The sequence below is a fragment of the Hemitrygon akajei genome, chromosome 1, assembly GCF_048418815.1.
Source record: "Hemitrygon akajei chromosome 1, sHemAka1.3, whole genome shotgun sequence".
Taxonomy (NCBI): Eukaryota; Metazoa; Chordata; class Chondrichthyes; order Myliobatiformes; family Dasyatidae; genus Hemitrygon; species Hemitrygon akajei.
The window spans coordinates 136,998,213-137,023,041 of NC_133124.1; the positions used below are offsets into that span (position 1 = coordinate 136,998,213).

Below are 24,829 nucleotides of genomic sequence, written 5' to 3' on the forward strand. Positions count from 1 at the left end.
ACATTTACCGACCAATAAACACCTCATGCATTTGCAAACCCACTGTTCATTTTAGCCTCCTACCCCAATTTTTTTGTCTTTCCAGTTGATAGTTTCCTGCAGATCAAACACTTCCCTCATGAGGGTGTCCACCCTCTGTTGTAGACACTTGTTTTCCTATAGACAAGGAGGGGAGATTCAGAGCAAGTAAACAACAGAAATGACAGTAAAAAAGGGGGAAAAAAGGGGAGACAAAATGAATCTAGGATATAGAAACAAAGAGGATCTGCAGAAAGTGAATGCTAGTATATTACAAAAGAAGCAGATTGCATTAAACATCACATTGCTTTAGAGTCTACCTAAAGAAGATACTAAAAGTCTCACTCATCGAAGCAGGCAGTGTTATTGTTGGGAAATAAATTTCCGTTTTTCCCCAGTGTTACAAAATAATGAAGTTCCAAAACAAAATTTAGATGTTGTACAGCTGTCCTGATGACAAGTCATGATTAAACCTATTCAAACTGCTCAAAAATGGAGACTTTGTTACTAAACCTCAGTTTTTTTGGTTATTAGCTATCGAGTGCAATCAGCTTTTTATTTCTATTGCTAAAATTTAGAGTAGTTAAGGTATTGAAATTCAAGACTGAAATTCATGGCATTTCACCCTGAAATGCTCAAAAATTTAATTCTTATAAAGCAATAAAAATAATGCTGATATACGTTTTAACAAATCTAATCATCTCAGGCACAATGATGTGGTGAATAGTCAACTGATTTCACAGCCTTTCAACTTTCATCCTGGGAACAAAGCTTAATTTGAAACTTATTTAAGAGTCATTGAGAGATATAACACAGAGGACCAAAGGTCTGTTTCCAAATTCACAACAATCACAAAACAAGGATGAAATAGAAATATAATATACCACATTGCTCTACTTCCAAATAAAATCCAGAACACTTTCTGTAAAATTTCCAACAACCATACCATTCACCATTATAATCAATATAATTGTCCAAATGTTTTTCACATCCAGGAGATATCCTTTGACAGGAATGGTCCTTAACCTTCCACCTACCTCTATCAGTTCATCTCTTTGCCGAATACCTTCTTTTAATTCTTCTATTTTATGTTGTGACACGTTACACATATGTTTCTGTCGTTCCAGTTCCTAATAAAGAAACAGTTTAAATGATAGTTTTAATTAAAATTTATTCCTATTTTATATTCTTATACTGTGGGTAACGAGGTTATCACAGGTCCATTTTTTTCTCTCAGTCTTCAACTTCTTCCCTTAAGTGACTTCCCTTTCCTGGTGCCAGAGTGAACACTACCAATTGATCAGGCAAGTGTTTGAGTACAATTTTGTATATTGCTCATGAAAGCTCATCAGATCTGGGCCCCATCCAGCTTTTCACCTCATGAATGTACAAATTTACTTGTATGAGACTTTGGTGTATAGTGCAAAATCTAGCCCAATGAAATTCCCTTTTTTTTTCTACTCCTGGAAATAAGGTAACCTGGTATCAAAGACACAAAGCATCACAATCAAAGCTTTTGCCTGGTTTTGATGCTCATTTGACCATGTCATGCAGGATACACCAATGCATTCAACAACAAAAAAAACTGAGTAACAATAATTTCAATTAAAACAATTCCATAGTTGTAACATTAGAATAGTTTCCCTCACTTCCTGATCAATATAGTGCAAAGTCAACAGTAACACCCAGTTAATGGTTCATAAGTTTATAACCAACTACCTTGGATTTTTCCTCATTCTCTCTATATAGCTCTGCCATCTGCTCCTCCATCTCCTCAATAACGTCTTTTAGGGTGTCCACTTGATAGACAAGATTTGATTTCTCATTGTCAAGTTGTGCATTGGAAACCATTGCTTTTTTATATTTCTCTTCTACTTCCGATAAGGAATCCTGCAATTTGAAATAATTCATGTTTCAGTAATAGCATTAATAATGTTGGAAATGACTGTGAACAAAAGGTACATGGAGCTATGCATGTAAACTAACATGATAGTTTTGTGGTAGACAAGAATGTCAATTATAGTCAATTAGATTATCAGGTCTTCATCTTGAAAAACAATAAACATGCATTAATTCCCAGTTATTCCCACTGTTTTTCTTTCATAAATGATAATTTAATGTCTTGAAGAGAAACAATAGACTTTCAGGAAGAATCACTTAACTGAAATGTTTAACTCTACTTCTCTCTCCACAAAATGCTGCCTTGACCAGCTGATAATTTCGAACAGTGGTTTTATTTGGGACAAAAGTAATATTGTAGCAATTTCCTTTACTCTTTAAAATATGACTAGAAACACCCCTGTAATGATCTCAAGTCCAAAGGCCAACTCAACAAAATTGCCAGTATATCTTAATTGCAGAACACTAAAAACAGCTCTTCAAAAAGACCACATAAATCGGGCTGATAAGAAACATTCAAATTAAACTTCTGCTTTGAAAATGGATTTTGTCATATTCACTATCAGCAGAATACATTCACATTGGTAAACCTTACAGCCCGCCTCAGTCTCCACGTTCTATGATTGTAATTTGGTCCCAATGAAAGTTTGTTAATAGAGAAATTTCTCAGCCTACATAGTAGGTTAAAAGGTTACATGATTCTTCAATTACCAAATGTTGCCTCATTCTTATTAAATGCTTAATTTGGCAGCTACCAATAAGCAGCTTCGAGATAGGAAAAAGTCAATCTGGCAATCTTCTGAATATCCCCTCAAAAATTCATAAATGCCTTCATGTTTAAAAAACAATTCAAAATGTAAGTCAAAGAAAAATAATTTGTTGAATACAAACTCAACTTGCTTAGTCAAACAGTTCTTTGCTTCTGGTTACATTTCAGGGGTTTCTTTAAATTCATGACACTTTTACCTCTGTTTTATGCTACTCTTACAGGCAAGCCCTAAAGTACTTGCCACTTGCCCATATTTAATTAAATCTGCTACACCTGATAATATCAACTTCTTCTAGTTTGGTGTCAAAAATTAAACACAAGCAGAATGCGGATAGTAATAAATCAGGTTTAGAGACTACTGTAATAATAGGTTAGTCACAAGTAATACATTTAGACTAGTAAGGTTTTCTAACAAACAACTTAGTATGAGAAATCTTTGTTCTAACAGGCAAGAAACTTTGTTAAATAAAATATCTTGCCAATAATCATGCCATGCAGAAGCAAAATACATAATATTTTACACAACACAAATTTATTATATAAAAAGCAATCATGTGAAAGATTACTAGATTGAACACAGTCCCTTCATTTTTTATGATGAAACAGTTTTAAGACTGGTACTGAAATTCATATAAATTAATAAGGTTCCCCTTTCCATTCTCAGAGTCCAATTTGTAAAGCTTATTAACTGATAATATTTTTGATTAGTTTTTACATGAATTTCACCTTTAATTGACATTTCATTATCTTCTAATTAAACTACTGACTTTTCCAAATAGCTCATCATAGTCCAGATAAAAGCACTTCCACCTTGCCAAAAATAAACACTATTTAGCCACGCATTTCAAAGGATTAGAATGTTTGTTTTACAAAGGCATTCACATGTGACAATGCTTCAAGAATTGTAGGATGAAGAACCATAAAAACTGTCTAAGACAGCTTTCATTTCCAGTGGTAAATGAAATTTTGACTTTAAATTTCCAATATCCATGCTTTCCCAAAAAGATAACTGAAATTTTCTGAGGAATATTCCAGAAAACTAGGACACTATTTTGATTCAAGACACATTCTAAACATAATAAATTACAAAAAAAGAGATACTCCTTGATTTATGAATAGATTGCATTCTCAGATTTTATTAAACATGTATATTTATATTGTTTCAACATAAAATATCTAGGTAGGTCCCAGAGCTCACGAATGTCAGTAAATAAACCTAAACTTTAAATATGTAAATTAAGTATAAAGAATATCACCACAAATATCTGAATTTTTAACACAGATCTTGAATAGCAGGGAAGCAAAATGTTACTAGTGGTTTGCCAATTTGGGGAGAGTGAATGTGGCATGAGAAAATAATTGCATTATCATGTTTTCAACCACAAAAAAATTGGGATTGGTCTTTATGTGACCACGTTTGGAAATGCCATGTAACACATAATTTTGAAAGTTGGTAACCTTTACTCCAGCAGCAAGTTAATTCGACTATAGATATACAGTTGAGGTCAGATGTTTACATACACCTTAGCCAAATACATGTAAACTCAATTTTTCACAATTCCTGACATTTAATCCTAGAAAACATTCCTGTCTTAGGTCAATTAGGATCACTACTTTATTTTAAGAATGTGAAATGTCAGAATAATAGTAGAGTGAATGATTTACAGGCAGTCCCCGGGTTACGTACTAGTTCTGTTCCTGAGTCCGTATTTAAGTCGGATTTGTACATAAGTCGGACAAGTACATCCGGTATTATTTAGCGTCAGTTAGTCTAACGTTTGTCTTAGTATATAGTATATATTTTACTTTTCTATGCATATAAAACACTTAAGAAGCGTATGTATTCCAATAATTAAACCACTGCATTGCTTAGTAATAATCGTAGCTTTCATTGGAGCAGGGCTTTTCACATGCTCCATTATTCTCACTTTATCCGTTATCCTTTAAAATTGCTCCGATCGTTGACCGACTATAGCCTAACGCTTTTCTAATGGCCAATGGCATTTCACCTCTTTCCAAATGCTTTATTATTTCCACTTTATTTTCAATCGCGATCGCTTCCCGTCAATGGAACAGAAACACTGCGGGCGTCAGGTCCCGACCTCCGCCAGTTCCCGAGGTCCGCTGGGTCTTAAGGACCACCGCACACCGTCAATGGAACAGAAACACTGCAGGCGGCGGGTCCTGAGCTCCGCCGGCTCCCGAGGTCCAATGGGTCCTAACGACCACCGCACTGAGACAGGCTGAATGGGACAAGTGGGGGCTGTGCTGGGTTTGGGTATTTGACCATCCACAATATTCCACGTGGGAATTTAAACTGGAGGTGGCAATGGGTTTTTTTTTTATGAGGTCGGGTTGCGAGCTCGATATCAACCCGGCACGGATGGTACAGGAGTCACTGGATCGACATCAACCTGGCACGGAAGTGGTCTGTCACTGGATCGAACTGGGAAACCTCCATTCTCCAGCCCAGCACTGATCTCATTGCGCCACCAGCTGACCAGCACTGGGGGTGGGGGGGGGGGGGGGGGGGCGGGGTCAGGATGAATCTTACTAAGAAATTTTTAAGCCAAATACAAAGTTAAACACTCAATACAGTGTCAACGGCAACGACTTAAAATGGTGGACGGCGTCGGGATCCCACTTAAAATGGCAGATGGCGTTCTCCTTCCTCGGTTCGTAAGTACAAGTTGTCCGTAAGTCGGACGTTCGTGACTCAGGGAATACCTGTATTTTAGCTTTTATTTCTTTCATCACATTCCAGTGAGTTAGAAGTTTACATACACTTTGTTAGTATTTGGTAGCATTGCCTTTAAATTGTTTAACTTGGGTCAAATGTTTTGGGTGGCCTTCCACAAGCTTCTCACAGTAAGTTGCTGGAATTTTGTTCCATTCCTCCAGACAGAACTGGTGTAACTGAGTCAGGTTTGTAGGCCTCCTTGCTCGCAAACGCTGTTTCAGTTCTGTCCACAAATTTTCTATCGGATTGAGGTCAGGGCTTTTTGATGGCCACTCCAATATCTTGACTTTATTGTCCTTAAGCAATTTTGCCACAACTTTGGAGGTATGTTTCGGGTCATTGTCCATTTGGAAGACCCATTTGCGACTGAGCTTTAACTTCCTGGCTGATGTCTTGAGATGTTGCTTCAATATATCCACATAATTTTCCTTCCTCATGATCTATTTTGTGAAGTGCACCAGTCCCTCCTGCAGCAAAGCACCCCCACAACATGATGTTGCCACCCCCATGCTTCACAGTTGGGATGGTGTTCTTTGGCTTGCAAGTCTTACCCTTTTTCCTCCAAACGTAACGATGGTCATTATGGCCAAACAGTTCATTTTTTATTTCATCAGACCAGAGGACATTTCTCTAAAAAGTAAGATCTTTGTCCCTATGCGCACTTGCAAACTGTAGTCTGGCTTATTTATGGTGGTTTTGGAGCAGTGGCTTCTTCCTTGCTAAGCAGCCTTTCAGGTTATGTCGATATAGGACTGTTTTACTGTGGATATAGATACTTGTCTTCCTGTTTCCTCCAGCATCTTCACAAGGTACTTTGCTGTTGTTCTGGAATTGATTTGCACTTTTTGCACCAAAGTACGTTCATCTCTAGGAGACAGAATGTGCCTCCTTCCTGAGCAGTATGACTGCTGCGTGGTCCCATGGTGTTTATTATTGTTTGTACAGATGAATATGGTACCTTCAGACATTTGGAAATTGCTCCCAAGGATGAACCAGTCTTGTGGAGGTCTACAATTTTTTTTCTGAGGTCTTGGCTGATTTCTTTTGATTTTGTATGTAAACTTCTGACCCACTGGAATTGTGATATAGTCAATTAAAAGTGAAATAAACTGTCTGTAAACAAATGTTGGAACAGTTACTGATGCCATGCACAAAGTAGATATCCTCAACGTCTTGCCAAAACTATAGTTTGCTAATATGAAATCAGTGGAGTGGTTACAATGAGTTTTAATGACTTCAACCTAAGTGTATGCAAACTTCTGACTTCAACTGTATTTACGTAGTTGTGCCAAAAAGAATCATTATGATCTGCACAACTGAAATACATTGTAGGCTGCTGCCAGTTATTATTACAGATATTAATAATTTCTCTTTATCTTCACATTTCCTTCTTTCTCCAACTGTGTGCCATTTATTGTAGCAATTCAGATTTGTATATAAAGAATACAGACTAAAGCGTCAATGGAATTATAACAAAAATTAATCAAATATTTATAAATCAAGGAATATCTGTAAAAAATCAATGAAACTGAAACCAAAATAAATCACAGATCAAGAATTAAACAATTGCTTTCTACTTTTATAGGTCACTTGTAATTTATTCCAACTGCTACCTTTTCACATTGGTTGCTTTGTAACATTAATACAACTTACAAATTTTTGATACTGCACATGTTAACATAAACTGCTGACAGGTCTACATTAGGAAAAACAAAACACATGCCTTAAGAATCCACATTCTCTAGCAATCATTCAAAAAAAAGTTAGTCAACTGCTGGAGGATTTCTACTCTTGCATGTTAAAGAGTGTAGCACAAATTCCCATTATGGCAGCCAGAGGAAACAGACAAAACATGCTGGGGACATGGCCCTGATACCTTAAGTTCTTTTAATCCCTGCATGTATCGCCCCTCTACATCTTGTATCTGGTCCTTAAGCTCATAGATATCCTGTTGGACACATGGAATGAACCAGTGGATAAATAGGAGGGGGAGGGTGCAAAAACATTAAGTAACCACATTGTATAAGAATTCTTAAAATTGACAGAAGCATTTGAAAACAATTAAATATTTCCAGCCATATTGAAAGTTCAATAGACCTTACCCGCATTTCACTAAGTGAAACATCTGGATCCAGAATACCACTTATCTCCCCACTGCCTCGTCGTGAGGAAGCTCCTCCAAGGGAGGACAGTGTGGCTGCGGACAATCCTGAAACTGCATTTCGTGATGCTGGCTAATAAAAGAACAAAAAGACAGATGGTTGGTACTTGCTGCCAGAGAATAAGAGCAAAATATCGGAACACCGAACTTTTTTCCTAACTGTTTGACAACTGATAGAGCAGATTCTGGGGAAAAAGAACAAAATTTTACCTTGCAGACTATTGGTTAATCTTTAGTTATCATTCTGAATGATGTAAATGGATAAAAACATATTTTATTTATTACTGAAAGCTGCCATATTGTATGTGCAAGATCTTAAAGTTGCTCAAAGTAGAGCGAACTCTTGACCTAACTCTTGAGAGAAAACAATAGGACCACGGGCTACCTTCTTCCTCAGCCCCATGTAGAAGATAAAATTGAGAATTCTAAAATTCTTATCAACTGATAAGCTATACCCCATTCTTTCAGTAGGATTTTCTAGGTGCAATCAGACAGTGGTCATGCCATCTGTGGCTCAATGGACATAATTTGACCATAAGAGCAAGCAATAAAAATGCACTATGGTACAATTAACATATAATCTGAGCTGGCGTTTCAGTGCCCACTGAGTCAGTGCTGCATTGTCTGAAATGCTGAAATATTTTAAAAGGTGTTAAATCATTCCGGATTGTAGAAGATACATTCAAGTAATATAAAGTCAGTAGCAAAGTTCAAAGTAAATTTTATTATCAGAGTAAATAAATGTCACTACACACAACCCTGAGATTCTTTTTCCTATGGGCATACTCAGCAACTCTATAGAATAGTAACTATAACAGGATCAATGAAAGATCAAGTAGAGCATAGAAGACAACAAACTGCAAATATAAATCAATAGCAATAAATAACCAGAGCCTGAAATAACAATATAAAAATTCCTTAAAGTTAAATCATTGGTTGTGGGAACATCTCAATAGATGAGTTCAGTTACCCCCTTTTGTTCAAAAGCCTGGTTGAGGTATAGTAACTGTTCTTGAACCTGGTGGTGCGAGTCCCGAGGCTCTTGTAGCTTCAACCTGATGGCAGCAGTGAGAAGAGAACATGACCTGGGTGGTGAGGATCTTTGATGATGGATGCTACTTTTCTACAACAGTTTCATGTAGATGTGCACAATGGTTAAGAGGGTTTTTCCTACGATGGCTTTACTCATATCAGTGGTAATATTGATTACTTATCATTCAAAGTAACCTGCACTCAATTAGAAACTGCTAGGAATGGTCTGCAACAAAAATCCAATAATGAGGCAAGCCATACAGCATGGAAAAATTGTTCATGCGGAGGAAGTTGTCGACCTGATTCAGCCCTATTTGCCAATAGTTAGCCCATAAGTCCACTAATTTTTCCCTTTTCATGTTCTGTATCTGTCTAAATGCCATTTAAACGTTGTGATTGTACCAGCTTCTACCACTTCCTCTGGCAGCTTAGTCCACATACCCACCATCCTCTGTGTTAAAAGGGTTTTCCTTCACATCCCTTTTAAAATTTCCCCCCTCTTAAATCTATGCCCTCTAGTTTCAGACTCATCAATCCTAGGCTAAAGACTGTGACCATTCACCTAATCTATACCTGCCATAAATACAAAAGCATCGCTGCATCACCACCCACCCCTCCCCCCGCCTCCTATGCTCCAGGGAGAAAAGCCCCAGCTATCCAGTCCTACTTATAAATCAAGCCCTCCACTTCAATGACATCCTTGTGAATCTTTTTTAAACACCCTTTCAAGGTTAATGACATATGTTTTCTAACTTAGCAATCAGAATTGCACACAATACTTGCAATTAAGGATCATCAACATCTTATACAGTTGTAACATGATGCCCCAGTTCTTGTACTTAATGCCCTGACTGATCAGGGCAAGCATGGAAAACACCACCTTCATCATCCAGTTTACCTGTGTCACTTGTATCTCTATGTCTTCCTGTTCTACAACATTCTGCCAGCACAACACTGTGCAAGCCCTGCCCTGGCTTAACTTCCCAAAATACAACACCTTCCACTTCTCCAAATTAAATTCCATCTGCCATTCCTTGATCCACTTTTCCAGATCCTGTTCGAGATCCTGTGGCAACCTTTTTCACAGTCCACAATACCACCAATTTTTCATCTAAATCATTAATACAGATAAAGAACAACTGCAGATCCAGGACTGATACCTATTGTGTAGCAGTGGTCACATCAGCAACGTTCCAGACTAGCATAGTGCACTGGACCTTACCTTGCCATGTCATCCTCAGCAACACTCGTGGTCACCTCTTCAAAAAACATCAGATTTTTGACAGACAATTTTCCATGCACAAAGCCATAATGACTAGTAATAACTAGCCCTTTCTTTTCCAAACTGCAGTTAGATCCTGTCTCTCGGAATTCCTTCCAGCAACTTTCCCATCAGTGATTTACTGACTTTGGGTTGCCTGGCTTCCTTTGCAGCCCTTCTTAAATAAAGACACCACTTAAGTCACCCTCCGGCCTTCTGGGACCTTCAAGACAGCAATGTTCTCTGCCCTGAATTCCATAGTTTCCATGAAATATTCATTTAAGGTATCACCCATTTCCTGTGGTTACTAGCACAGACAAACTTGTTAATCCATAAGGGGCCCTTTTTCCTCCCAAGTTATGCTTTTGTATTTAATACACTTAAAGAACCCCTTAGGACTCTCCTTTATATTATCTGCCAAATCCACCTAATTTTTCTCTTTTTGCATTCCTGATTTCCCCCTGAAACATACCCCCAATGTCCTTATATTCCTTGATCTCAGCTGCTGAAACCACATATATGCCTCCTCTTTTTTCATGAGCCTCAAAATCTTTCATCAACAAATTGTGCAAGTGTTGCTGTTCACTCTTACAGGAACATGTTGGTCCTGAACACACTCCCTGTCTCACTTTTAAAAACTTCCCACTCCCAAGATATCCCTTTACTTGCAAACAGCCTCTCCCAATCTCCTTTTTCAAGTTCCTGACTCATATCATCAAAATTAGACTGCCCAAATTTAACTTGTGAACTATTCCCCTCTTCTCCCATAATAGTTTAAAAACTAATCTAATTATGGTCTGGTTCCAAAGTGCTTCTCCAGTGACACCTTAGTCACTTGCTTTATCTCTTATTTTGTGTTGCTCCTCTATATTAGCACCATCTACATATTACTTGAGCCTTGGGAGATTATTTCTTTTCTGTGAAAGATTTTTCTCCAATTATTGTCATAAGAACTGATTGTCTAGAATTCAACTGATTTCCTCACCCTTTAAACTGCCAAGAAATAGCCAAGAAAATTCAAAATAATTTAAATTATAATTCAATGTTTTATGACAAATTAATCTTGTTTTCTTGAATAGAAACCCTCTGGTCATCCCATTACAGGAAAGATGTGGAAGCTTTGCAAAGGATGCAGAACTTCAGCAGAATGCTGCCTTGATTGGACAGTATGAGTTCTAAGGAGAGGTTGGACAAACTAGGTAGTTTTCTCTGAAGGAGTGGCTTAGGGGAGACCAGATAGATGTTTATAATATTATGAGATGCATAGATCTAGTAGACATTGCTAATATTAAGTTTTAAAAATGTGAACAGGACTGGGATGGAGAGAACAAAGGAAAAGTATGTGACAGGTGGAGACCAAGATAAAAGAACAAATTAATGCATCTTAGTCACAGTTAATCTGTCTTGAGGACTGTAAATAGAAAGATGATGAATGAGGGCTTCAAAAAGATGGGGAAAAAACTGCTTCATCTGTGAAATGGAGAACAGAACAGCTGGAAATCTGGAACAAAAGAAATTGCTAGAAATATTCAGCAGATCAAATACTAATATGAAGAGAGAAACATTGAATTTGCATTTTAGGTTCTGATCTTACATTACATAGAACACAGTACAATACTGGACAAGCCATTCAGGTCATATTATTGCGCTGATCTTAATGTCGGTTTACACTGAAAGTGTTTTTCCTGTGTATTCCTCATATTCCTCCTCTCCCTTTATGTGTTTATCTAAAAGCCTCTTAAACTCCACTACTATACCTGGTAACCCATTCCAGGCTCCTACCACTCACCGTGTAAAAACTTGCCCCTCGAGTTTCCTTTACATTCCCTCTTCTAGCCTTATCCTCTGGTATTTAACATTTCTACCTAGAGAAAAAGATTCTGACTCCCTACCCAATCAATGCATCTCATAAAAACCTCCATCAAGGTTCCCCTGTACCTCTGACACTTTTGGGAAAACAATTCATGTTTGTCCAACTGTTCCTCATAGTTCATAACTTCTAATCCATGCATCACCCTGGTAAACCTCTTTGGCATCCTTTTCACAGTCTCCACATCCTTCCTGTAATGTGGCAACCAGAACTCCATGGCACCACACTCCATGCTCAGCCTGAGTAAAATTCATTATAGCTGCAACATGACTTCCGTACTCTTATACTGAACACCCATGCCATTGAAGGCAAGCACGCCACATGCCTTCTTTACCTCCTTATCCACTTGTGTGCCTACTTCTAGTGAACTATGGACCAGGAGCCCCAAGATCCTTCTAGGCTTCAATGCTTTTAAGGTGTCGACCATTTACGATACAATTTCTCCTTTCAATTGACCTCTCAAAGTACAACATTTTACATTTGCCCAGATTAAACTCCATCAGTCACTTCTCTGCCCATATCTGTAACTGATCTATATCCCGCTGTATTCCCAGATAATCCTTTATACCCACAACTTCACCAGTCTTGGTACCATCTACAAACTTGCTAATTCACCTATTTTTTCATCCAAGTCACTGATATATATCAGAGGCAACAGAGGTCCAGCACCAATCCTCAAGGAATCCCACTATTCACGCACCTCCAGCCTTTCACTACTATTTTCTGTCTGCTATGGACAAACCAGTTCAAAACCCAAATTAGGAATTAGATTAGATTAGGAATTAAATTAGATCTGTGCCTTTCTGATACAAAGCAGAAAGATTGATTACATGAATTCAATAAGTTCCATTAGCACCTCATCTTCTAAAATCACATAATTCTTGCCCTGCCCCATACCTTCTAATCCATGCAGTTGTGGAGCACAGAGACAGGTCCTTGGGTCCAACTCAACCAAACCAACCATGATTATCCACTCTCATCCCTCTTGCCAATGTTAGGCCCATATCCCTCTTTTCCTTTTCCTCACCAAGTACCCATTGTATTTGACTCTATCACTGCTGCTGTTCACATTGCTGAAGCATGACTGTACTGCCAAATCCAGCTCTAACCACATCATTAAGTTTGCTGATGACAAAACAGTGTTTGACCTCATCAGCAACAATGATGAGTCAGGATACAGGGAGGAGGTAGAGTTGTTTGTGGACTGGTGTGAACACAAATTGAATCTCAAAGTGGAGAAGACTAAGAGATGATTGTGAACTTCAGGCTGACCACACCCGACTGTACATTAACAGCATCTCCATGGAGAGAGTCAGGAGCACCAAGTTTTTTGGAGTGCATATCACAGATGATCTCACCCAGTTCCTCAATACCACCTCTTTAGTCAAGAAAGCACAGCAGCACTTCCACTTCCTGAGGAAATTGAGATGAACAAGGCTCCCCATCCCCATTCTAACCATATTCCACCGGAACACTATCAAGTAGCCTGACCAATTGTATCACCATCTGGTATGGGAATTGCAAAGCATCTGACAGTAAGAGCCTGCAATGGATTACAAGAACTACTGAGAGAATTATTGGTGTCTCCCCCCCCACTCCCATCCAGGACATACAGTGCCTATAAAAGTATTCACCCCCTTAAAGTTTTCATGTTTTATTGTTTTACAATATTGAATCACAATGGATTTAATTTGGCTTTTGGTGACACTGATCAACAGAAAAAGATTCTTTTGTGTCAAAGTGAAAACAGATCTCTACAAAGTGATCAAAATTAATTACAAATATAAAAAAAATAATTAATTGCATAAGTATTCAAACCTTTTAATATGACACACCAAATCATCACTGGTGCAGCCAATTGGTTTTAGAAGTCATCACATAATTAGTTAAATGCAGATCACCTATATGCAAGTCAAGGTGTTTCAATTGATTGTAGTAAAAATACACCTGTGTCTGGAAGGTCTAATGGCTGGTGAGTCGGTACCCTGGCAAAAACTACACCATGAGGCAAAAGGACACTCCAAGCAACTCCGCAAAAGGGTTAATGAAAAGCACAAGTCAAGAAATGGATACAAGAAAATTTCCAAGTCACTGAATATCCCTTGGAGTACAGTTAAGTCAATCATCAAATTGCAAAGAATATGGCACAGTTGTAAATCTGCCTCGAGCATTCCATCCTCAAAAACTGAGCAGCCGCGCAAAAAGGGGACTAGTCAGGGAGGCCACCAAGAGACCTAAGACAACTTTGGAAGAGTTACAAGCTTCAGTGGCTGAGATGGGAGAGACTACGCATACAACTGTTGCCCGGATGCTTCACTAGTTGCAGCTTTATGGAAGAGTGGCAAAGAGAAAGCCATGGTTGACAAAAAAAACTCACATGAACTCTCAACTAGAGTTTGCCAGAAGGCATGTGAAAGACTCCAAAATCAGATGGAAGATGATTTTATAGTCTGATGAAACCAAAATGTGAGCTAAACTCCACACATCATCAAAAATGTACCATCCCTCCCGTGAAGCATAGTGGTGACTGAATCATGCTGTGGGGATGCTTCACTGCAGCAGGCCTTGGAAAGCTTGTGAAGGTAGAGGGTAAAATGACTGCAGCAAAACACAGGGAAATCCTGGAGGAAAACCTGATACAGTCTGCAAGAGAGCTACAACCTGGGAGAAGATTTGTTTTCCAGCAAGACAATGGCCCAAAGCATAAAGCCAAAGCTAGGCAGGAATGGCTTTACAGCAACAAAGTTAATGTCCTGGAGTGGTCACGTCAGAGCCCAGACCTCAATCCAATTGAGAGTGTGTGTCAGGACTTGAAAAGGGCTGTTCACTCACAATCGCCATGCAATCTGATAGAACTGGAGCAGTTTTGTACAGAATGGGGAAAACTTGCAGTGTCCAGGTGTGCAAAGCTGATAGAGACTGATCCACATAGACTCAAGGCTGTAATTGCTGCCAATGATGCATCTACTAAATATTGACTTGAAGGGGGCAAATACTTACAGAATCAATTATTGTGTTTTATATTTGCAATTAATTTAGATCATTTTGTAGACATCTGTTTTCACTTTGACACAAGTCTTTTTCTGTTGATCAGTGTAAAAAAAAGCCAAATTAAATCCACTATGATTCAATGTTGTAAAACAATAAAACTTGAAAACTTCCAAGGGGGGAGTGAATATTTTATTTTAATAGGCACTGTATACCAAGAAACATTTATATTACCCTCCCCACCCCCACCTCACATCCTGTGAGAAAAATCTGGCCCTAAGATCTTCTTCAAATCGCTCCCTGCTTACCTTAAACCTGTGCCACTTAGTTTTAGACTGCTCTAGCCTAGGAACATTTTTTTACCCTATCTATTGCCCCCCAGAATCTTATAAAGTCTAGTCTTCGAGGTTCCAGTGAGAATAAAGCCAGCGTATCTAGTCTCTCCTTATAAGTAAAGCTCTCCATTGCAGGGAACAACCTGTCAATCTCTTCTTCACTCTAACACTACCACATATTCCCTGTAAAGTATCAATCAAAACACAAGTACAGACTGACCAATGTTTCATAGAACTGTGAAGTGACATCCCAACTCTTTCCCTCAATACCTTGACATATGAAGGTAAGCATGCCAAATGCCTTCTTCAAGGCCCTATGTCACCATTTTCAGGGAATTCACACCCTGACATCCCTTTGTGCATCAGCACTCCTGAAGTCCATTTAAATACATGTCCTATCAGTAGCCAGCATCCTAAAATGCAGTGTCTCAAACTAGCCTGAATTAAATTCCATCTGCCACCACTTTGCCCAACTCTCCAAATGATCCATGTCCTTCTCATAGTCTTACAGCAGGAATGAGGCCCTTCAGCCCAATTCATGCTGTGTTGCCCAGCATACTAGTACCTTAAGCCCACATTTGGACGATAGCCCTCTAAGCTTCTCCTAACCATGTACATATCCAGATAGCTTTTAAATTTTACTAACGTGTCTACCTCAACCACTATTTCCAGCAACTCATTCCAAATACTCACGACCTCCAATATTTCTTTGAGAACTCTTGCCTCCAATCTTAGAGCCATGCACTCGTGCTTTCAGCACAAATACCTTGGGAAAAGACTATGTGCTTTCACCCTGTCAATGCCCCTCTATATTATATACCTCCTAATTGTGACAATTAGGAGAGAATAAAAAACGATAATTGCTAGGTTAGTTAAATGCAAGTGGATCAGTGGTCAGCACAGACTTGAAAGGCCAAAAGGCCTGTTTCTGGGCTGTGTCTCACTATAACTATATGCCTTGCTAGATACTGGAGAGGTCGATGACATTCTGTACATAACCTGCAGGCATGGATGAAAGGTATTTCCACAATGATCAATACCAGTCACGCATTGTATTGTCTTGTCTGGTGACAGGACAAAGAGCATCATTCTGAGGATGCAATGCACTTTGTGGGGTGTATGGACTGAGCCAGAAATTGTATGGGTTTGTTGATATTGATAAGATAGAAAGGACAGGAATAGTTCTCACATTCAGCCTGTCAGAAGATAGAAGAATTCAAAAGGCATTAACGTCAGAGCTATTTCCAGTGGCACATGCCAGTATGAATAGAAAAGAACAAAGTTAATTAGATTGTGCAGGAAGAAGACATTCAGATTCACAGCATATTGCCAGAAGTTCTGATGCGGAAGAGACGTGCCTGAGATGGATAGTACAGAAGCACAAGTAACGTACCATGTGCAAATCAAAACATAACGTCAGCAAAGAAAGTTATAAAGTTGAAGAAATCCTAACACTCATCACTATCTTTGCTCCCAACTCTTTTCCTCCTACATACACAGTTCATCCATAGGCTTCCCTACCTTTCCCAATTGGTTCTGATTCCATCTGCCCCCACCCAACCACCTATCCCCTCATCTGGTTTCACCTATCACATGCCAAATTACACTCATTCCCTACTATTGCCTTCCTATTCTGGCTCCTGCTCTCTATCTTTCCAGTCCTGATAAAGGATCTCCGCCTGAAAAGTCAACTGTTTATTTCATCCGTAGATGCTGTGCCGATTTCCTTCAGCATTTTGAGTGTGTTGCTTAAATTTCCAGCATCTGAAGAATCTCGTGTTCATCAAAAGAAAAAAATCCATGATATAAGGTGTTCAGAAAAGAAAGGAAGATTACATGACATGCAATACCAAGAAAGAACCAGGGGCACAGATTTGAAATATCATCCAGAAATATAAACAATATGAGAGACAATCTTTTATTAAAGAAGTGGGGAGTAAAGATTCCTAGGAACTCATTGTTTGTAGGTATGGTGAAAATGGAACTAATTTAATTTTTCAGAGTGAAATTTGTGAAGCACTTGAGAAATAAAATTTACAGTGTAGTGGAGCAGAGCTGGTGGGGTGGCAAAATCATTAGGGAGTGATGGGATTGGTCCACTGGGATCTGGCAAAGATTCAGTGTGCTAAAATGATAGAATGTGTTGCATCAATTCTATAACTATCAACAATGAAAACTAATTTAATGGTATTTAATAAATGGCATGATTGAGTAAAATACTCAATACAGTTATGTTACAAATTACAGGTGTCCCCCGTTTTTTGAACGTTCGCTTTACGACAGCTTGCTATTATGAAAGACCTGCATTAGTACCTGTTTTTGCTAACCGAAGATAATTTTCACTTTTACGAAAAAAAGACGCCCAATTTGTACGTGTGTTTACCCCAAGAAAGACTACAATGACTGTGAAGCCTTGTGCGGGTAGTTGTTTGCGCATGCGTGTACGTGCACATGCATGTACTTGCATATGCATATGCATACGTATGCATATACGTGCATAGGCGTGTATGTGCACATGTGTGTACGTGCCGATTTATTTACTCCAAATCGATTTTGGCTCACTGTCTTCCGGAGTTTGATAAGTGAAACTATACCGTACATACAATGTTTCTACTTTATATAGGCTGTATATTTATCATATCATTCCTGCTTTTACTATATGTTAGCGTTATTTTAGGTTTTATGTGTCATTTGGTATGACTTGGTAGGTTATTTTTTGGTCTTGGAATGCTCAAAAAATTTTCCCATATAAATTAATGGTAATTGCTTCTTTGCTTTATGACATTTCGGTTTACAAACGGTTTCATAGGAACGCTCTATCTTTGGATTGCAGGGGAAACCTGTAACTAAAAAAAAAACTTCAAATGTTTCAAATTTTAAAAACTAGAATTTTCTGTAAATTTCTCGCCGCCTTCAACTTCATTCTAAGACAACTTTCTAACATGAACTACTTTTTCCCTAAAACAGAAAGAAGCTAGCAACCTCATCAATGGAACAAAGATACATGTAGATCACTTTTACTGATGGTTACTTACTCGAGAAAATAATTCGGTCTTCTCATCCAACTGCAAACAAACAAAAAAATATATTAATACTATATTAAATAACAATAATCATATCTAACCACCAATTTATGTGAAAGTACATCAGAAAATTAAGTTTAGCACAAAAGTAAAATGAAGAGTGAAGTAAACACAAGGAATTAAATGTTAAATTTATACTATGCTTGGCAAACAGTGGAATTTCAGACATTCGAAATGAAAAGCACGAAGACTTTTTGATTCCATTAAACTACGGTCCTGCTTTTAACTGTTTGTCATTTATGCAATAAAACTTTCATTTTGACTAAAAGTACTGTGTATCAATCAAGTGTTAAAGGATAACCTCAGCTAACATGAACATTAGAAAATTAATTGAAAAATGATTTGGTCAATTTTCAATCAATTACTAATGAGAAGGCATCTTTACCTCTCTATATTCACTCATTACGAGCTGACAGCCTGATCATCTTACCCTCTCTAACTGTCTCATTACGAGCTGACAGCATGACCTTGACTCTCTATTTTTCCACTGCCCTGGCTGCCTTTAACTTAGCCTTTGAGCATACAATATTCTGCTCACAAAGTACTAACCCTAATACCATCATCAAAGATCATACTCAAAAAAGATCATACAAAACAAAACCTGATTCTGTCAATGCTTGCCAAGCTGACTTTTACTACAACTTGCCTTCGTAAGGGAGGGGCACCAAATATAAAATCTTGGAGTTTATCTTGCAGCCTCATTTAACACACATCTTTACCCCTGCCCCAACTCTCCACAGGGATCACTCCCTCTGTGATTCCCTTGTCCATTTGTTCCTTCCCTTTTAGCACTTATCCCTGCAAGCAGAAGAAGTGCTACACCTACCTATTCACCTCCATTCAGAGCCTCTTCCAGGTCAGGCAACACTTCCCCTGCAGTTCTGTTGGGGTTGTTAACTGTATCTGTTGCTCCCAATGCGGCCTCCTTTATATTGGTGAGACCCTCCTTTATATTGGGGACCACTTTGTCAAATAGTTCCACTCTATCCTCAAAAAGCAGGATTTCCTGGTCGCCAACGACTTTAATTCCAAACCCCATTCCCATTCCAACATGTCGGTCCGTAGCCTACTCTCTGCTATGATAAGGCCACACTCAGATTGAAGGAGCAACACCTCACATTCTGTCCAAGTAGTTTCCAATCTGTTGGCATGAACATTGATTTCTTCAACTTCCAATAATTTCCTTCCACCCACCTCCCACCCTTGTCTTCTCCTCACCTATCACTTCCTCCTCTTTCTTCAGTGATCCACTCTCTTCTCCTATCAGATTCCTTCTTTGAGATAAAACCATTGAATATAGGAGGAGAATTAGAGCATTTGGTCTATCAAGTCTGCTCCATTATTTCAGCATGGCTGATCCATTTCCCTCTCAGGCCCAATCTCCTGTCTCCCCCACCCCCCACCCCCCCCGTAACCCTTCATGCCCTGACTATTCAAGAATTTATCAATTTTTGCCTTAAATATACTCAATAACTTGGCTTCCACATCTGTCTGTGGCAACAAGTTCCATAGAATCACCACTCTCTGGCTGAAGAAATTCCTCGTCATCTCTGTTCTAACTGGATATCTCTCTATTCTGAGGATGTGGTCTTCTCCAGCTGTTTACCTTTTCCACCTATCACCTCCTAGCTTCTTACTTCATCCTCTCTCCCCTACCCACCTGGCCTCACCTATCACCTTCTAGCTTGTACTCCTTCCCCTCCCACAGCCTTCTTATTCTAACTCTTGAACTCTGTGAACTCCCAATCTCACATCATCAGCCACTTAATCTTTCTTTCCCAAAATCTAGGGGCTCAAATACTCGCTTGAGGTTAAGCAGTGGTTCACTTGCATTTCTTAAATTTAGTGTACTGCACTCAGTGCTTACATTGTGATTTCCCTTCTACACTGGGAGTAACCAAATACAGATTGAGCAAGTTCTTTGCAGAATACCTCTGTTCACTCCTGAGTTTCCAACTGTTGTTGTTCCTCTCCATGCCTTGTGGTGCATCAGGCGGCAACCTTGCCATTTCTTTAGCACTTGTTTGTTTTTTTACAAGACCGAGTTGCTAGCTCAATGCTCAACCCAACATGGATGGAAAGTTTGCAAGGAGTCTGCTGGAATCGAGCCTGGGACCATTGGCCTCAAAGTCTGGTGCAAATGCCACTACATCACTAGCTGGCGGTTTCCAATTGTCTGCCATTTTAATTCTCCATTCCAAACCCACTTTGGCTTCTTTCTGTCCAAACAAAATTCAATGTGAGCTTAAGAAACAGCATCACATTGTCTGACAACCCTGAGGATGCAATACAACTGAACAGTTTCAATTAATTAGATTTTCAGTTTGTTTTGCAACCAGCCAGTTCAGATAACAAGACATCAACTGTACAACATCAGTACAACTCTCTCTCCACAGATTTGCAAGGCTCAGTACAACAGATCCAACAATACTTTTATCCTACTGTCCAAATGCTACCCCTTACAGATCAACCACAAGCACACAACCATTTGCATCTCTCTAAGTCTCCCACCCTTATTCTCTCCAGCATTCCTCATGTTCCAAAAAAAAGACCAACTTTTCCAGGTTCTGATGAAATTATATTGATCTGAAATGTTAACTCATTTTCATGTCAGCCTGCTGGATATTTCTAGCATTTCTTGCTTTTATTTCAATTAGGTACAACTCTGCACTTGAATTCATTGGTCTATCTCTTATCAGCCTGGATCTTCCTACAGCCAGAAACCTCAGAAAATCTGCAACAAGTGATTGGGATGGCCTTTCTGCAATTATAATTTGATAGGCAATGTAAATGACTCTAATAACAACTACATCTCTGGGTGCTAACATTATAATATTGCATTGCAAAGTGATCTCATAACTTTTGTAATTTTAAAAAAGTGCCACAACATAACAAAAGCCCCAAGTATTTTCCTACAAATTGTTTTTATCTAACAAAATAAACTGGGCATGATAGCCTTGTATCCTCGACATCTGCAAAGATATTGTATTGTATTCTTATTGTGTCTCTTTTCTGCAGAAATTTAAACACACCAGTAACTACCACTAGTAGCCATTTGAAATTATTTATTAATAGACACGACACTGCAACAGGCCCAACAAGCTTCCACCAGCCAATTACACCCATGTGGCCAATTAACCTACAAACCCACACATCTTTTAGGAATGAGAGAGGAAACCAGGGTACCCGGTGGAAACCAAAATATTCACTGGAGAACATGCAAACTCCTTACACACAGCAGCTGAATTGAGCAAGGTTGCTGGCGCTGTAACAGCGATTTGCTAACTGCTAAGGCATTGGTATTTTTGCTTATCATACAGCTATACCTCATCATACAGTCTATCCACACATTTCACGCAAAAATATCAGGTTGATTAATGATTATTCGGGTAACTGAAGATGTCTTCTTTGATTTAAAAGGGACAGATGGGAAACTTCTATCGGAGGATGGTGCATATGTGAAATGAGCTGACACAGGAAGTGGTGGAGATAGATAAGCTGGTGTGGAAGGTGAGATCCCATGGAAGTGCTACTTCGCTGTACTCAGAATTGGCTCTGAGGTAGGAACCAGAGGGTGCTGGTTGAAGGTTGTTTCTCAGAATGGTGGTTGGTGACTACTGGTGTGCAGTAGGAGTCAGCATTGGGACCCTTTGTTGCTTATATAAATGATTTGGATGCAAATGCACAAGGCTTGATCAGTAAATTTATAGACAATATGAAATTAATAAGTGTTATTGATAGTAAAGGTTATCATTGATTACAGAGAAATCATTTAGGGAAGGTAGGCCGAGGAGATTTCAATACATATAAGTGTGAAGTAATCCATTTGGGGAAGTCAAACCAGCTTACGTTTTGTACTATGAATGGTAGGGTACTAAGAAATGAAAAAGAGGAACCTAAGAGTACAAATGCACTGTTTGTAGAAACTAGAGTCACAGGGTAAACTGGATGATGAAAAAGACATTAAACATGCTGGCCTTCATCAGTCAGGGCACTGGGTATGGGAGTTCAGAGATTATGTTATTTTATATATTGAGATACAGTGTGGTAAAGGCCCTTCTGACACTTTAAGCTGCACCACCCTGCAATTCCCAATTTAACCCCAGCTTAATCACAGGATAATTTACACTGACCAATTAACCTACTAACTGGTGTGTCTTTGGACTGTGGGAGGAAACGGGAGCACCTGGAGAAAATCCATGATTTCCATGGGGAGGATGTACACACTCCTGACAGACGACATCGGAATTGAACACCGAACTCCAAACCCTGAGAAGTAATAGTGTTGCACTAATCACTGTGCTACTGTGCCATTGTATAAGTCGCTGGTAAGGTCACACTTGGAGTACAGTATACAGTTTTGCTCACCTTGTTATTGGAAAGACATAATTAAACTGGAAAGAGAGTGGAGATTTATGAGGATGTTGCTATGACTATTGTGCCTGAATTATATGGAGAGGCAGGCCAGACTAGGTCTTTATACTTTGCAGCACAGTGTAGGAGAATGAGGGGTGACCTTATAGAGGTTATAAGATCATGAGGGGCAGAAAGAAGGAGAATGGTAGCAGGCTTTTCCTTAGGATAAAGTAGTCCTATACCGAGGGACTTGATGGGCAACTTTTTCACAAGAGGGAATGTGAGTATATGGCTCATGCTGCTCGGGAAAGTGGTTGAGGCAGTTACAGAAGTATTATTTATTAGGCACTTGGAATAGATATATGCAGCGGCAAAGTTTAGATGGATATGGCCCAAACACAGGAAAAAGGGACAAGATGAGTGGATGTTATGGTAGGCATGAACTGAAGGTCCTGTATCTGTGGTGTACTACTATATAACATATAATGCTACATAATACCATTATAAAATGACACAGCATATGCCTTTATATTAACTGTCCTTTATCACCCCTCTCACACATACTCTCATTCTCAGCAAGGAAAAATAAATGTTAAATGTCAACACCTTTTTCTTCATAACCTCCAGATCACAAATATCTGTTCAAATCAAAGGAGCTGCTCATCTGTCTCAGTCCAGCAAGTGAAGGGGGTGACAGGCCCACCAGGACCTATTACTGAGTCCTCCCTGTACTGAAGGTTGGCTGTACACTTCCTGGACATGTTTACTTAAAAGCAGCTGTACTACAGGTTAGTGATCATATTGTCCTGTGCCAAAAGCCAGTAAAACAAAGTTTTAATATGCTAACTGGGTATGAAGAAAACTGCCTGCAGTGAGTTATGGAAGCCAGCTAACAATATATTCTAAGTATAGGTTCTCCACACCTTATGAGCTCCCGACTTAGTATAGAACAGACCACACATACAAACAAGCATTTGGGAGACTGGCAGTAAGGATTTGCCAACTGCTGCAGAGCTTCAGGCATCTTCTGCTGACTGGGAAATTGATTCACAGCCACATTTCTGACTTGCTGACTGTTTGGGTTTAAACAGTTCACCACAACAGAGAATCCTACCATAACCTGAGATGACCTGTGTAAGAGAAAACTACTGCAGGAAAAGTTAAAACCTACAAAATCATGAGCCCTTCATGCACACAAGTTGACATACACAATTCATACAACAAATCTCAAAACACTGCAATAACATTAAAATACTACTGAAGAAAACTAGTAAGACCTTTCCTACACATTCTGGAACATTCAGTCAAAACTGTCAAGGTTGGTCAGTGATCATTTAGTAACAAACACAGTTACAAATTTTGATCAGCACAACAAGTATGAATGCAAAATGTTATTATTGACTGTATAGTAAGACACAATAATGGCCACAAGCAGACAGTGTATAGTCTTCTCCCAGACTTTTCCAATATTATTTGAAACAAAGTTGAACAAATATTTATATTCAATGTTTATTAATGCTTGTCTTAAATTAATATACACAATCATGCAGTTTTAAAAGATCACAGTGTTACTTCCAAAATAAACATATGATCATTATTTCAGAAACTATGGAGCAGCAAGTTAGAATATGCATGAATGTGATAAACTGCCAAATCACAAAACATTAACCACAGTATTACTGGGGGAACGGTCACCTCCAAAACTCAGCTCCAAATCACACAGCACAGGTGTGCTCACTCACACTAAAAAGATCTGGGACAGTTATATCATCAGAGTCTGAAACCACACTTCCCCTGCGGCTTGAACGGCTAAAATAGGCAGCTGTTGATCCATTCTGATCAGAAAAATCAGATGACTGTAGAGGAAGAGGAAAAATTGAAAGGAGTAAGTAATAGAGGATATCAAATAATACAGAAGTCAGCAAGGGCCATATAATTTATAGATGTCAGGATACCAGAATAATGTGAAGGACAACAGGCCATTTACACCCAAAGTATCATTTCCATTGTATCCTGATCTCTCAGTCAGTTTCTGTTATTTAAACAAATTATCATGCGATAATCTTTTGTTAGAAAAGTGCATGGGTGCTCAGCAATAGTCATTTGGTAGTTTGCCTCTGACACATGCTGCACTCAGATACCAAATGTGCACTTAGAGCAACTGCTGGGTACTCCATGAAATAGCATACAATTATATGCTAATATGCAGTAATATCAAGTTTGGTGGCACACATATTACATGCTATATTATTCCCTTTAGTGCCCATTTTTCACATGCAACACAATTTCTAATCTACTGCCTTTTTGATAATGTTCT

At 38.8% G+C, this 24,829-nt stretch overlaps 1 protein-coding gene across 25 annotated transcripts in view; it reads right to left on the reverse strand.

Annotated features, from left to right (window-relative positions):
* lrrfip2 (leucine rich repeat (in FLII) interacting protein 2) overlaps window positions 1-24,829 on the reverse strand; it is a 121,644-nt gene that overhangs the window by 39,621 nt on the left and 57,194 nt on the right. For 10 of the 25 annotated variants that reach the window (XM_073052207.1, XM_073052233.1, XM_073052226.1 and 7 more), the window contains 7 exons: window positions 24,255-24,368; window positions 18,109-18,138; window positions 7,529-7,660; window positions 7,303-7,374; window positions 1,738-1,908; window positions 1,056-1,148; window positions 64-156 (listed from right to left, as the gene is read on the reverse strand). In XM_073052207.1, coding sequence (XP_072908308.1) covers window positions 64-156; window positions 1,056-1,148; window positions 1,738-1,908; window positions 7,303-7,374; window positions 7,529-7,660; window positions 18,109-18,138; window positions 24,255-24,368 — 705 coding nt within the window. The remainder of the gene's footprint in view (window positions 1-63; window positions 157-1,055; window positions 1,149-1,737; window positions 1,909-7,302; window positions 7,375-7,528; window positions 7,661-18,108; window positions 18,139-24,254; window positions 24,369-24,829) is intronic. The other 15 variants (XM_073052356.1, XM_073052337.1, XM_073052331.1 and 12 more) reach the window with 7 other exon arrangements.